We start from the raw sequence: 16588 nt of genomic DNA, 5'->3' as shown, positions 1-16588 counted from the left end.
GAAACTGAAACTATTATAAATATTATTGTTAAAATGTCTTCCATAGAATCTGTACTGTCAAGATTATCAGAATATCATTTGGAAGTACATTGTGCTACTGAGAAACAGAACTTTGCTGCATTATTCAAAATAATGTAAAATCAAATTCTTTGGTATTATTTTTACTGAGTTTTAAAAAGAAAAAGTAAAAGGTGTTTCTCTTCTTACAAAAACCAATAGGCCCCAGTGAAATATCATGGAGACAGATCAAAGGAGAGTTTAGTGAGTTTTGCAATGCAGCATGTTAGAAGTACAGTGACAGAACTTTGGACAGGTAATTTTATTTTCTGAATTTGCTTGGTTTCCAGGATATTTTGAAATTAGTATTTTGTTTTAATGGCAATGTTAACATTTTGGTCATGAAATTTCAAAGTATCTTTTCCATGTTTCTTAGAAGAGAATTGTGTCATTTACTCTGAACTCCGCTGAATTTAACAAACTAGTTAAATTTGTACAGAAACTTAAACTATTGAGATGTGGGAAATGGATATGAGATGGGGCTAGGGTAAAAAGACATCTCTAAAGTGCAACTAAATGTTTAGTAATGTGAGTGTTTTATTGCTTTTTTAATTATGCTATATCAGGCAGTAAATTCAGACCAGTAAATTCTGTTTAATTTTAAAGTTTAAAATTCTTCTAATCTTAGGCTTTTAATTCATTAATTGCCTTTAGGCAGATTAAACTATCCATGAAATGATAGTATTTGTGGCTTAAGAAGTTAATTTTATTCATTAAGTAAAGTTGTGTCAGAAGCTATTAAATAGTAAGGTTGCAGTAGTAAAATATATAATCCCTGCCATCAGTGACTTCATTAATGAGGAAGACATTGTAAACAATTAAAATGCAATGTAGTAATTATTATTATAGAGCTTAAGGAAGCATAAAATAGTAAGTAATAAAACAACCCAGTTGGGGAAAAGGAAATGAGTTAGAAAATACTTCTTGAAAGAAGTCATATCCAATCTGTCATGAAAATGAATAGGAAGCCTTAGGAAATCACTGTGTTTGGGGAACTGACAACACTTCATGAATCTGACAAAAAGATGGATAATTGGGTCAGGTGGTATAGGGAGAAATGTACCTGGCTGAATAGGAGACAAAGCTCAGGTTGCAAGATGCCTCACTTGCCAATTTGAGGTTTTTTCTTAATTAAGTAGTGAATTTTGGTTTTATATGATGAAAAAATTGGAAAGCCATTGAAGGAGTTTATCATATTCAAGAGTATCTTTGGAAAGGTAACTGGTAAAACTCAGAGTAGATTAGGAGAGGTTGAGATTAGAAAGGAAAGATGACTTAGAAGACTGTTTCCATTAGTAAAGGAATATTAGGTGATCAGAATTTGCTTTATTTTTATTTATTTATTTATTATTTTTTTTTAAGGAAATTTTGTTAACTCCATACAAACTGCTTTTGCTGCTGGTATTGGCTGGCTGATCACATTTTGTTCGAAAGGAGGAGGTAATTTTATTTTTTTTATTTTGTTAGGATGAAGAGAACATGACATTTAAATTTTAGTTGACAGTTTTAAGTATGCTGCTATAATTATTAAGTACTTGAAACTAGAATTTATGCCCAAGATTACAGTTTTTTTACTTAATGAATATTTGCCTTTTTCATTGTTTTACACATAAAAGGTTATTGCTTATTTTTTAATGTATTCTTTATGTTCTTACGTTCAGTGAACCAGTTGTTCAGCTTAAATAGCCTCATGATAAATTGTACCTTCAGGTAGCCACAGGTGTTATTTGACAATTTGCAAAAATAACTAGTTGTTTACAGCTCTAACCCCTCCTAAAATAATAATTTTTTGGAAATACGGACTTTGCTTCATGCTTATATGTATCTGTCAAAGATTTATAGATGTCCCTCATACAACTATATATTTGAAGATGACAGCTTCTAGGAACCTTTCCTTGAATAAATTAAGTTGAAAAGTCAGTACTCTGCATAGCAAGCCACAGACTATAAACTGTATTCAAACAATGTGGTTAGTTAAAAATTGGTCCAAGAAAACAAGATATTATAACTCATTGATATATTTTCATGTGTTTAATCCCAACATGAGTCTTTTCCCCACATTTCATCCCTCAGCCTTCCTGCTATTATATTGAAAACATGTTGCCCTATAACTAAAATCAACCCATTATCCCATCCTGTAAGGCCTATGCCAGGAAGACACTGCCTTGCAGCAAAACATCAGCCTTGAACTTAACTAATCACTGAGGGATTTTTTCTTATTTTGGCCTATTGCCCAAATTTCTGTTCATCCACGTATGAACAAAACTTCTTACACTCTCTAAGATTCTTTTACTTCTCACCTCAGGTAAATTTCTCCTCCCTATCTTTATAGGTTCTGTGATGCTATAGCTCTCTTTCTTCTAAATCTTCTCTCATTGCATTCTAGTGTTCATACTTACAGAACTTTCATAAAAATAGCGAAGGTGCTATTAAGATTTTATTGTATTTTGAGGATCCTTTACATACTTTTATCAAATATCTGTTACATTTTATATTCCCCCAATTATGAGATCTCTTGGGTAACAGGGATTGTTGATAGGAGGGGAGATTGAGAGTATTATCCTAAAGAGAGAAAATTACTCTTTTTCTCTGTAGCTAGACATCCTAGAAATTAAAGGGGGAGAGAGAGAGAGGGGGGAAGAGAGAGAGAGAGGGGGGAAGAGAGAGAGAGAGGGAGAGAGAGAGAGAGAGAGGGAGTGAGTGTGTGTGTGTGTCTGTGTAGAAGGATTTCCATGTCTATCAGTAGAGTTCAGCCCAATTAATTGCCTTTGAATGAGCATGGTAATTTGGGGGAAAGGCAAATGCAAGTATTTTTCATTAGGCTTAATAAAGGTAAAACTGCCTCATAAGGTTTTTTTGTCCTCAGATTGTTTGACTGCACAGACACGACTCAGGCTTAGTGGCATGTTGGTAAGCATCAATCATTTTGTAAAACTATATCACCATGTAAAGAAACACATTGGGAAATAGATTTTAAATATTTTCTTCCCTTGTTTCTTGAGCAGTTAACTCACCTATTTGTAATCTTATTTTCTGATGACTGTATTTCTATCCATGTGTTTTTTTCCTGAATAATTAGCTATGTTCAATAAATTTTGACATGGTATCAATTATTAAGCGTCATTTAAGTATTTGGTAATTTATAAATTCTTCTTCAACTGAAGTTACATGTTAGTGTTTTTCTTATTTCCAAACCTGATTTTTTGTTGTTTTCTTTTTTAGTCATTTTTAAATTTATTTATCTCATCATGTTATGGCTGAGAAGTAGTCTGATTGATATTGATTTTTTAATACCATTGAAATTCCCTTTGTGGCTTGACAGTTTGTAAGCTGTGAAGATTGTGGAAATACTTTGTGAACTTGAATATAATAATATTCTCTGTGTTAGGTGCAATATTATATTTATTAGATCAGATTTATTAATGTTATTTATATTTGGACTACATGATGTATAATTTCTAAGAGGAACATTAAAACCTGTACCTTCAATCATTGATATATCTATTCTTATATTTCTGTCAGTTCTTCCTTTACGTTACATTATTCCTTTGCATTTTGACATTATATTGTTGGCAGCAGTATATTCATGATCATTATATCTTTTGGCGGCTATTTGTCCTTTATGCATTATGGATTTTTTTTTTACATAAATTCTATTTTATTTGATATTAAAATCACTAACTTACTCTGCTTTTTTGTTTCCTTCTCTTTCCTTATTTCACCCTATGCCTAGGCCTTCAGTTTTTCAATACTACACATTAGAATCACCTAGGAGCTTTTAAAAATGATTTAAAAAAAAACAAAAAACAGGCCTTTTCTTCCCAGTTCTTCCTGGAGTCGGGAAAAGCTGGGTTGAGAGGGCGGGAAAAAACAAAACAAAACAAAAAAACACAGTGAGCATTAGCATCTTTATTTTTTTAATATTTGGTGAACAGAGCGATTGGCCTGTATTTTTCCTTTCCAGTTAAGTCTGTGTGCTTTTAGCATCAAAGTTAGGTTGGCCTTTAAATGTGTTGGAAAGTATTCTCTTTTTCTCTTCTTTGGAAACAGTTTCTATACAACTGGTGTTATTCCTTTCTTTCTTTTTTTTTTTTTTCCTGGTAGAATTCATCTGGAAGCCACCTGGGCCTGGAGTTGGAGTTGTCTTTAAATTCTTATTTTATAGACTTCTCCAATCTCTATAGATAGACAGACAGACAGATAGATTGATTGATTCTCTAATTCCTCTATTTGGTAATTTGTTTTTCTAATACTTCGTTGTTTCAACCAAATGTCTAAATGTATTGTTATAAAATTGTACATAATGCCCTATTTTTTCAAGTATCTGTGGTATCTATACTGATGTTCTTTCTTACTTTCTGATCATGTTTTTTGTGTGTGTGTCATCTCTATTTTTTTCATATTCTGTCCCAGGAAAGGTTCATTAAGCTTTATAAGCTTTTTCAAAGTCCCAAGTTTTAGCTTTATTGATTGTTTTTTCTACTATATATTTCTTTATTTCATTAAGTACTGTGTTTCCTTCCTGCTACCTTTTTATGATATAATTTACTGTTCCTAAAATGAATGATTAGTTCATTGATCTTCACGCTTTCCTTTGTAATATATGTACTTACAAATTAGTGAGTACAGCTTTAGCTACATCTTCTCTTTTGAGAGATATATATATATATATATATATATATATATATGTGTGTGTATATATATATATATATATATATATATATATATATATAAAATTATCAGTTCAAATTTTTTTAATCTTCCATTTTTATTTCTTTTTGAATCACAGATTATTTAGCATTGTATTTTTCATTCCTAATCATAAAGGATATTTTTTAAAGTAATTTTGTTATTTATGACTAGCTTAATTCTGCCATGGATAGCGAACATGAATTTAGTTTTTTAAAGTTGTTAATTAAGCCTTGTTTCATGGCCCAAAATATGGTAAATTTTTATAAATGATTCATGTGCATTTGAAAATTAATTCTGTAGTTCACAGGTGCACATTTCTATAAAATCAGTAGGATCAAATGTGTTAGCTATGTTAAATCCTCTAGATCTTAATAATTTTATTGTCTACCTGTTCTATTAATAACTGAGAGAAGTGTCCTAATATTCTCCACTATTTTTGTGGATATTTCTTTTTTCCATTGTTTCTGTCAATTTTTATTTATCTATATCAATGTTTTATTATTAGATAGATATTAATTTAGAATTGTATATTTTCTTGGTGATTTGAATCTCTAACCTAATGAAATAACCCTCTTTATCTCCTTTCATGTCTTTTGCCTTCAAGTCTTCCTTGACTGATAATAGTATAGATACACCAGCTTTCTTTTGTTTAATGTTGACATTTTTCTGTTTTTTGCTGTCAGCCTTACTGTATCCTTATATCCTGCAATCAGCATTTAATTAGGTTTTGTATTCATCTAGTTACCATTTTTTATCTTTGTCCATTTACATTTAATGTTATTCTTGATATATTAGGCTTTATACTTACCATCTCATTAGTTTTCTATTTGTCCTACCTGTTTTATAGTCCTTTTTTCTTTCCTTTTTGCCTTCTTTTGGATTAATCAAGTGATTTTTAAAATTTCATTTCCCATCTCTACTAGTTCTTTAGGTACCCATTCTTTTACTGTTCATTTAATGGAAACCCTACAAATTTTGTACATGAATCATTTGCTACCCAACGCAAGAGTACCAAAGATAAATGATTTTACTACCTCTGAAACTTTGCTGTTATTTTAATCAAGTATGTTTTAAGTTCTATCTTAAATGCAATAAAGTGAATACATCTTAAGTGTACAACTTAATTTTTATATCTATGCTCACATGTAACACCACCTAAATCAAGATCTATTATTTTTTAGCTTTTAATTGTTTTTGATTTTCTGAAGTTCCATTATACTATATGTAGGTCTGAATTTCTTGTTTATTCTGATTGAGATTAACTGGACTTCTTGATTCCATAGGTTAATACCTTTCATCAGTTGTGGAAACTTGTCAGGTGTTATTTCACTTTTTGTTGTTGTCTTGTTCTCTTATCTTTTTGAGATCCCAATTGAATGTTTGTTAGAACTCTGTTACTAATTGCCCAGTCCAAAAATTTTTTTTCAGTAACTTAAGGTTCTGAGAAATGTACTTTTGGACAGGATTTTGGAGCTCACTAAAGGAACTTAGCCACTGTAGATGAAAACTGGGAAGGTACTAATTTAAATGTACATTTTAGACACAGAGAATATCTCATAAACTGTATAATTATTAAAAGGATAGCCAAAATGAAAAGTCTTAAACAGTAGGTTGGTTTATTTTCTTTAACCTGAAAGACTATGGGACAGCTCACTTTCTAAAAATATTGTAAATGTAGTTTTTTGTGGATTCATAGATTTCTAATATTAGGGAAAAACCATTTTTTCATGTTACTAAGTACAATTTTTGTACTTAATATTTCTAAATTTATTAAAAAGTAATTTATAATATTAGAAATATTGTCTACTTTCTGATATTATTTCTAATATTAGAAATCTTTTTAACTTGGCTATAGAACTCTAAGGCATGAAATTTTAATTTTATGGTAGTTAAGTAAATCTCTAAATCTCTTTAACTTTTTTCCTCCCATTTACAACATGGTTTGTTTTTTGTTTCTTTCCATTTTAGGATGGTCTTGTTAATGTAGGATGGATGGACTGTGCCACCCAGGATAACCTTTGTAAAAGCTTGGATATTACAACAAGTACTACTGCTTATTTTCCTCCTGGAGCCACTTTAAATAACAAAGAGAAAAGCAGTATTTTGGTATGAATCACTTTAAAATTATTTCTTTACATATAATGTACAAACACACAAAAATAATATATTATCTTTGTAAGCAGTGAGTGAAGAAATGAACAATTTATATTGTCTGATTGTGGAACCTTTATATAGAACACATAATTTCTGAGATTCTGTTTAATACATGCTTCAAATTATAAAAGTAAGGATTATTTTTAAACTAACATTTACATTTCACTTAAAGTCATTACATCTTTACATTTAAAATTACCTTACGTTTAAAACCATTACACTTTTAAACCCCAAAAGTATGGAGTACATTCCTAAGTTATACAAAAGAGCATTTATACCATGAGTTTTCAATTAAAATTTTTTTTTTTTTCTTTTTTGAGACAGTCATTCTTGTTGCCCAGGCTGGAGTGTAGTGTAGCGTGATCTAGGCTCACTGCAACCTCTACCTCCTGGGTTGAAGCAATTCTCCTGCCTTAGCCTCTTGAGTAGCAGGGATTACAGGCACCCACCACCACACTCAGCTAATTTTTGTACTTTTAGTAGAGACACGGTTTCGCCGTGTTGGCCAGGCTGGTCTCCAACTCCTGACCTCAGGTAGTCCGCCCATCTCGGCCTCCCTGAGAGCTGGGATTACAGGTGTGAGCCATTGCACCCTGCCTAATTGTTTATTTTCAAATGTTAAAAATGCAAATCAGCTGTATTTATGGCTGGGGCCTAAGTATTTATTTTTCTAAAGCACCCCATGGGATTCTGGTGTAAACTCAGTTTTGACTTCTACTGATGTGGTTTACCTCCCTAAATTTATGAGTGAGGAAACTGAGGTTCAGTCTAGTTGTCAAGGAGCTGAGATAAAAATGGGATATTGGATGGGTCACTATGGAATCCCAAAAGAAAATAAAGGACTCTGATAAGACAAATCTCCTTTAGTTTTCTTTTCTGTATTTTAATTCTGCTTTTTTAGATGTTGATAAAGATAACACATACTCATTTCAGAAATTCATACATGGTACAGAGCTATATAAAGAAGATGCAAAATTTCCTAAAACCAAATTGCTATCAGACAGCCACCATCAAATCTTGGTAAATACCCATCCACATCTCAACTGATATGTATATGCAATTATGACTTTGTGTTTATATCTGTGGCTCAAACCTCCGTTCTCCACTCCAGATACACGTGCTCATATACATATATATGTGGGTGTGTGCATATTTATATGTGTATGTGTGTACATACGTATATTATCACTGCTTGTTCAATGTCTCCCCTGGAATCTTAGTCACTGTCTCAAATGTAGATACCTATAACTATATTCCCAATATCCTCCCATAAATCTGCTTCATCCAGTTTTTCCTCATATTATTTGATGAAAACTCTGTCCTTTATTATTCAAGCCAAATGCCCTGGAGTTATTTTTGATTTCTCTTTTTCTCATACCTTATAACCAATTCATCAGGAAAATCTATGGCGCTATGTTTAAAATGTGTTCATGCACTTAAAATGGATACAGACAGGTAATTTTTTATAAATGGGATTGTATAGTAGATTCTATTTTGTAATCTAGTTTTTTCACTCAGTGTATTAGGAAAATATTTTGTTATTTAAAAAAATATATTTTATAAACATTATTATTTTATAAATGAATATGTATACATTATCCTTGAAATAATAATCCCTAAATGGTGAGTCACTGACTAGATGTGACATACTTAGTCAGTTCTTTCTTGTTATGTGTTTCTACTTTCTCAAGATTATAAGCAATGGTGTAATGAGCAATCATGTATAGTATTTATCCTCATGCACTTCTTCAGTTATCTGTTTAGAATGGGAGCGCTGTGGCAATTTTAAACTCAATTCCGTATTGCCAGGTTGCCCTCTAGAAAAGATGTGCTAGTTTATTCTGTGTCATCATTCCACAAGGATTGCCTACACGCTGGCCAATGATTAAAAGAGCCTCTTGCCTTTAGTATGGTAATCTCTGGGCTTCGTGATAGAAAATTGCAAAGTCAAGGCTGTCTGAGACAGGAAACAGAAATGAATGACTCTGGAAATATAACAGGAACTAGTGAATTAAACACTACTTGTCCCTCCTAAAAGCATTCAGGTTTTAAAAAATATAAAACAGTATGCCAGCTAAATATATCGGGTAGGTGAAATTCAGAGGCTAGATAAGACAACAATCCTTTATAGGTGTAACTAACAAATTCTCCTCTAACAGAAACAGGTTTATAATGAGGTTTTAGTAGGTTAATCATTACAAGTTTGTATAGGCTGTGTAATAGGCATATTTTTAGTAAAGTCTTCATAGTGAATAGGACTGAAGTGAATGAGCTGTAGAACTGAGACATGAAATATTTTGTTTTGGCATTTTAAGCTCTTTGTGGTAGCAGGAATTTTTACATCAACCTCTAAGAATGTTTATGCTATAAATTTTTTTTTAAAGTTTTAAGAAAACAAACTTAGAAAAACAAAATCTGAGTTTTTATTCTTATGTTGTACCTATTGTTTTTAGCCATGTTTGTTTCATGTCTAGCATGATTAAGCTATGGATTCCGTGACTGTTCATACACGTTAATGAGTTTTAGATCTTTCAAGTAATACTTAAACTGTTAAACACAGATGATTCATAATTAAAGACATATATTAAACTCTGTCAACTTTCATATACATTTCTTGTTGTAACCATTGCTGCATTCTTTATAATAATGACTGCGTCACTGAGAGAATCAGACCAGCAGGGAGAGTTCTATGAGAAAGTATGCTGAGGATAAAATATTGACAGAAATAAACAAGATTTTTAGAAAGGCGTGCTATACTTATTTGTGTTTTAAATAAGAGACTCGGCCCTAAACCAAGTTTAAGATAAGATCTTTATCATTATATTTTTACTTATGAATTCCTGAGTGGTTTGGTTTTTAGATGAAAACATCTGTAATGAACAATAAGATCCATTTCAATTTTCCAGTTATAAGTTCCCCTTAATCTTAATTATTGGTTGGTGTATGAAGTGTCTTCAATCATCTATTATTTTTGTGTTATAAAACTTCTGAAGTGAATGTGTAAATCATTGGCATTCTGTTCAAATATGGTTAGCATTAAAATTAAGCTAAACATAATGTGGTTTTTGATGATTGAGAGGTCACTCAAGATTATTGTGAGGATTTCTATAGAATACACAGCATAGTTAATTAAAAATTCCAGTTAATGCAACACCTTATAATGGAATTTATTGTATATTACTATTTAAGAAACAGCCTAGTTATATAATATTTTTGATAATTGCCAAAATATACTTTAAAAAAAAAAAGACATTTGGAATTATTTGAAAAACTGTTTACCTTCTACCTTCTATAGTTGTTTTCCTAAAAATACTACACTGGAAATTGAAAAAGAAAGATATCAGATATAATGAATATTTATTCAAAAAGATAACAGTGTGATTTTCTTTTTCTAGTTTCTTAACTCATTGGATGCTAAAGAAATATATTTGGAAGTAATACGTAGTCTTCCAGATTTTGAACTACTTTCGGCAAACACACTAGAGGTAACGTTTTTATTAATGATAAGTAGCACTAAATGTTAGTATCATTTCAAGTCTTAACATTTTTAAATCAACATTTATTTATCTCTAGAGAGAACTGAGAGTAGCAGTTTCAAAGGATTTATGTATTAGTCAGTGGTCGGTTAAATTTTAATTGGAGTTCTGGTGTTGCTAATTCAGGATGGTCCTGTAGTTGTGGAAAACCTCCCATTCCTGAAAGTGGGCTTCAAAAGGAACATCAGAAAAGGCAAAATTTTAATCACAGCAACTTTGGATCTAATTTGTAACTTTTTGTTCTTGCTTACAGAACAGACTATATTGATACTAAGAAGAAGTATTCGGTTTGTGAATAGAATGCTGAGAAATATTGTAGTGGAATCAGTTTTGTCTTGTTTTGTTTTCCCTATTAGGTTGGTGCAAAGTAACTGCGGTTTTTGCAGAAACCTAGATACTTCCTAACCACAGACCTTTTGAAGTCTATATCACTACCAAATCTTACGTGTTAAGCCTTAAAAAGCTGGCAACTTTACTGTCCAGCTTTTTATCTATATGCTGTTAAAACATGTGTTTGTTTTTAGCAGTCATCTACTCTGAGATTTTATAATTTAGTGACCAACCTTCCTGTAGTATTTATTGATTTTATGTAGCATTATTCTAAGTAAATTACAAAATAAGGGAATAAGTGGGTCTGAAGTTTAGACAGTATTTTGAAATAATGGGTCGGGGAGCTAAAATTAACTTCAAGTCATAGAAATAAAGATAAAAATAAAGATTAGAACCCTTATAATTTCCCATCTCTGACATTTCCTTTTCTTTATCACTTTTAAGGATCGTTTGGCTCATCATCGGTGGCTCTTATTTTTTCAATTTGGAAAAAACGAAAATTCAAATGATCCTGAGTTGAAAAAACTAAAAACTCTGCTTAAAAATGATCATATTCAAGTAAGAAAATTGTATTCTGCCTAGCCTTCTGCTGGTGTACTTTCTTGTTAATACATATAATTAGATTTTAAATAACAAAAACTCTTATTTGAAATTATTAGAGGCCTATAAGTGTCTTTGGTTTGTGCTTTCTTTTTCCCCTTTTTTACTAAAAGTTTATATGTAACCTGAAAGTGGTTAATTTCATTTATTTTGGCATTTGATAAACCTGTATCATACAATTTTTCTGGAATGCGTACTATAGGAGATTATCCTTCCCTTTTTAAAATTCTTATTTTTTTATATAAGTATTTCTTGCTCATTGATTAAAAATCAGAATAAATAAGTACAAAAATAATTATCTAAAAAATAACCCATGCTCTTAAGACTGTTCGTCCCTGCTAAGTATTTACTCAATAACTATTTAAACATTTTGTGAGTTTCTATATGCATATGTGGGCATATGTGTACGTGTACACATGCATACATATTGTAATGGCCATTGAAATAGACATACACATGTAAAATTTATATGTATATGTTTTAATCAAAATGGATTCACTGTATACTTTTAACTTTTGTCATTCAACAATATCATAAACTCTTTCATGGGCCTGTAAAAATACATATATATTTATATGGATGTCAAATCTCTGTATCCATGTATATCCTCATTATTTCCTAAAGCCTACATGGTGCTTACTGTATGGTTATACTGTAATTGTTTAGCAAATCCTCATTGATTTTTTTGTCATTCCCATTATTTTTTATATCAAATGATGCAGAACTTATCCTTAGTATGAGCAATTTTCTTTTCCTTTTTTTTTTTTTGTTTTTTTGAGACAAGAGTCCCGTTCTGTCACCCATGCTGGAGTACAGTGGCGTGATCTTGGCCCACTCTGCCTCCCAGGTTCAAGCGATTCTGGGTGCCAGTGATTCCTTCCCAGGTAGCTGGGACTACAGGTGCATGCCATCAAGCCCAGCTAATTTCTGTGCTTTTAATAGGAACTGGGTTTCTCCATGTTGGCCAGGCTGGTCTCGGACTCTTCACCTCTGGCGATCCGTCCGCCTCGGCCTCTCAAAGTGCTGGGATTACAGGTGTGAACCACCACACCTGGCCATATGGGAAATTTTCAAGGTTATATTTTCTTCAGTGGTTTTTGTTCTCCTTACTAGAGTCCTCCAGAAAATTTTTATCAGTTTATAATCTCACTGACAGCACATTATTGGCCATTTCTCCATGCTGTGCCCACCATGGTACTATCATTCTTCATAATCTTCACAATTCCAGTAGGCCACAGGTGATATGTTAACAATATTCACTTTCGTTTAATTGCTTTCTACTAGTTGGGGGGAAAAAAACTTTTTCATGATTATTAACAAATCATAATTGTTCTCTAGTTAATTTTCTCTTTCTATCTATGGCCCATTTTCTTTTTCCTGATGGGATGCTTGTCCATCTTTTTTTTTTTTTTTTTTTTTTTTTGCTGGAGTGTAGTGGTGTGATCTTGGCTCACTGCGACCTCCCAGGCTCAAGCAATTCTCCTACCTCAACCTCCCAAGTAAGTAGCTGGGACTACAGGCACACACCACTATGCCCAACTAATTTTTGTATTTTTGGTAGAGACGCGGTTTCACCATACTGGTCAGGCTGGTCTCGAACTCCTGACCTCAGGTGATCCACCTGCCTTGGCCTCCCAAAGTGCTGGGATTACAGGCGCGAGACACCACGCCCAGCCCATCTTGTTTGTTAATGGATCCTCTGTCTTAAATGCCTCAAATTTTTTTGCCTCAAAATTTATCATTTGGCTGTTTTATCATTTGACTCTTTTATTTACGCTTGTTTTTCATACTGTTTGAAAACATCAACCTTTTTCTCCATTTCTGCTTTTGGAAGTGATCTCTCCTCTATCTCAAGATTATATAAACATTCTCCACATCTTCAGAAAGTAGATTTCTGGAATAACTTCATATTTTCCTGGGAATTTCCTCAGGTTTTTTTTTTTTTTTTTAACTCTATAGGAAGCATTTTTTAACAAAATTGAATCTTAGAATTAAATTTAAATGAGTTGTTTCTGTCTTATTTTCATAGCCTATTCACTTCTGTTTAAAAACTGTGTCATTAGGGCAATGCAATTTTTGGATTATCGTGAATATTTACAAATTGAATGGTAAGGCTGTGTTTTTGTCAAATTTGACCTTCTTTTTCTCCTTAAGGTTGGCAGGTTTGACTGTTCCTCTGCACCAGACATCTGTAGTAATCTGTATGTTTTTCAGCCATCTCTAGCAGTGTTTAAAGGACAAGGAACCAAAGAATATGAAATTCATCATGGTAAGAATGGAAAAAATGTTTAAAATTTAGCTTCATTTTCAAATAGAAGTTTTCTAATTGTGTTTTTAAACTTGTTTTGTATGGACATGCTTATTGTAAATAACTTTTCTCAGTAAATATGAGGACTGATATTTTGAATTATATATAGTCATTTATTCTCTTTATTCTTTTTAACATAAATGCCTTTTCTCTATTCAACATTTTGATCAGGGTTTTCAGTGATAAGTCAAGCTAGTGAGAAATTTAAGTCCTGCTTTTTAGCAAAAGTAAGCAACACCTGCAGTTTATATTCAGGCTTGCCATGTGTAGCATCTCAGTCATTATAGGCAATTTCCAGACATTTTTTTTTTTTATTTTTCCCCCACTAGACTTCCAGACTTCTCCATTAATTATCTTACCTTTCTTGCATTTATAATTATATTTCAGCTAATTTGGGACTTTAGCTCTGCATTCATGTGAGTACAGTCTCAATTCCAAGAGTTTGGACTACAGCAGGGTCCTTGTCCTAAAAGAGGTTATATATAGCAAAAGAAACACACAAATTACCAAATATCGTACAGCTAAATGAGTAACAGGTACTGATGAAATGCCCATTGGCACCTAGTACTGCTTTCAATGTTCAGGATACAAATTTGTAAGACATGAGATCCTTCAACAAGTTTAAAATAGTATAGTAGGGACCAGAGGAAGGAGATCCATAAGAAAACATAAAAATATTTTAATGGTCGTTATGCATTAACTACAACAAGATCAAATAGACTTCTGCATAGTAGAGGTCAAGAAGTGGTATTTGAATTGAGCATAAAGTGCTCAATTTCCTCAAGCAACTATAGGGGAAAAAGTAATGAGACCTCTAGGCTGGAGGAACTTTGTGAGCAAAGGCTTGGCAAGATAACCCTAACAGTAACTACTGTTTATTCACTGCTTTCTACAAGTCAGACATTCTGCCAAAGGCCTTACATACATAATTCATTTTTGTCTTTACAACAACTCAGTGAAATAAAAAATGGAGACTCAGAAAGGTTAAGTAACTTGCCCTATGACACACAACTAGAAGCTAGCCATAGTAGATTTTTTGTCTGACTCCAAAACCTAGGTTTATAGCCACTAAACTATGCCATACACTAGAAGGACTAGAAACAACTACATTTTAATAATGGAATTATATTCTTTTTTTTTTTTTTTTTTTTTTGCCTCTGAAATAGTTCTCAGACCTCCCTCTTCTCTATGCTTACTGCTTTGCTTCAGGCCCATCATCTCCATGTATTATAATATCATCTGGGAAGATTGCTTGTTACCTAGCCTTTGTTCCTTACAACTGATTCCTTGTTTTATTTGCAGTTATTACCCATTCTTGTGTCACTTTTCTGCCTTGACTTTCCTGGTTTCAGATTCCTTATTATAGAAGCAAGGATTTTGTCTGTTTTGCTCACTGCTCTATATCCAACACCTAGAATGGTGCCTGGCACATAGCAACAACTCAGGAAATATTTGTTAAATGAATGGGGTGTGTTCAGCCTGGCTCTGCCAGTTTTTCCAGTCTTAATTCCCACCGCAGCCCCTCCAGATAGTCTTAGCTGCAGCTACCTTTGGATCCTTGAGAATGCCATGTTCTTTCAGTCCTCTGTGCCTTTACACATGATTTTTCCTCCTGCATTGTAATCACTCCTTCCTCTGTTCCACAGAATATTTAGCAAACTCCAAATTGCCCTTCAAAACTTAAAGCAGCTTCTTCCCTGGGAAATATAAGGTGAATCTCCAAGCACTTCCTTTTATGTGCGCTTACTAACTTTGTAATAGAACTTACATTGTTTCTTTGGATTAAAATAGTTATTGAGCATCTACATGTACCAGATACAATACAGATGAATAGGAAAAAATGTAAACTATACCTAGTAATCTCTAATCCAAAGAACATTGTGGACTATTGGGGAAAACAGACAAGTAAATGGACGACTTTTTTAAAATGTTTGAAGTAGGGAGTATTTATTATCTACTGCTTAGTAATAAGTTACCCCAAAACTCAGTGGTTTGAAACAAGCGTTTATTAATTCACAGTTTTTGGTGGTCAGGAATCTGAGAACAGTTTAGCTGGATAGTCCTGGACACAGATTTTTTCATGAGGTTGCAATTCAAAATATGCAAGCACTATGGTCATCTGAAGGCTAGACTGGCTACAGGGTCCAGTTCCAAAGCTGACTGCTGCGATGGTCAGGAGGTCTCATACAGCAGGAGGCCTAAGCTCCTCACTGACTGTTGGCAGAGCCCTCAGTTCCTCATCATGCGGGCCTTTGTAGAGCTGCTCACAGTATGGTAGCCAGCTTCTCTGACAGTAACAGGGATGAAGAGAAGTAGATCTGTAAAAGACCAAGAATGCAAAATCAATATTTAGTGACTTTTGAGATGTGGGACGTCAAGAGTGAGTGAGTCAAGAATAATACCTATGTTTCTGACTTGACAAAATTGCAGTTGAGTGATTATACCATTCAGTGTAAGTGGACTGTGGTAGCAATGTAGAAAATGGATTAGTTAAGGAAGGCTGGCTGAAGCAGCACTAGCTAGGTTGTTGTAGTAGGCCACACTGAGTTCAGGCAGTAGCAATGGGTTGGAAATGGTAAGAAATGGAATTGATAGAATTATTATGATACAAGGCAGAGAAAGAAGTCAAAGATCACTCTGGGGAATTATATTTAGGCACCTAGTGGATACTTATGTTATTGCCAAGATAAGGATGATAAGAAAAGGAACAGGTTTAGAGGGAAATAACTCAGCTTCAATTTGAATATATATAATCATGCGTCACTTAACAACAGAGGTGGATTCTAAGAAATGTGTTGTTAGGTGATTTCATCGTCATGCAAACATTAGAGAGTGTACTTTAAAAAAACTAGATTGTATAGTCCACTACACATCTAGGCTATACAGTATAGCCTGTTGCTCCTAGGCTACA

The 16588-nt window shown here is 32.8% G+C and overlaps 1 protein-coding gene across 1 annotated transcript in view; it reads left to right on the top strand.

The window, feature by feature from the left end:
• Nucleotides 1–16588, top strand: part of DNAJC10 (DnaJ heat shock protein family (Hsp40) member C10) — a 56486-nt gene that overhangs the window by 21687 nt on the left and 18211 nt on the right. The window contains exons 8-14 of the mRNA XM_032292748.1: nucleotides 220–313; nucleotides 1420–1497; nucleotides 2924–2967; nucleotides 6718–6855; nucleotides 10299–10388; nucleotides 11214–11327; nucleotides 13524–13638. Of these exons, the coding sequence (XP_032148639.1) occupies nucleotides 220–313; nucleotides 1420–1497; nucleotides 2924–2967; nucleotides 6718–6855; nucleotides 10299–10388; nucleotides 11214–11327; nucleotides 13524–13638 (673 nt within the window). The remainder of the gene's footprint in view (nucleotides 1–219; nucleotides 314–1419; nucleotides 1498–2923; nucleotides 2968–6717; nucleotides 6856–10298; nucleotides 10389–11213; nucleotides 11328–13523; nucleotides 13639–16588) is intronic.

Source organism: Sapajus apella, unplaced genomic scaffold (assembly GCF_009761245.1).
Source record: "Sapajus apella isolate SASKATOON/1434 unplaced genomic scaffold, GSC_monkey_1.0 scaffold28, whole genome shotgun sequence".
Taxonomy (NCBI): Eukaryota; Metazoa; Chordata; class Mammalia; order Primates; family Cebidae; genus Sapajus; species Sapajus apella.
This window is presented reverse-complemented; position numbering and strand designations above follow the sequence as displayed.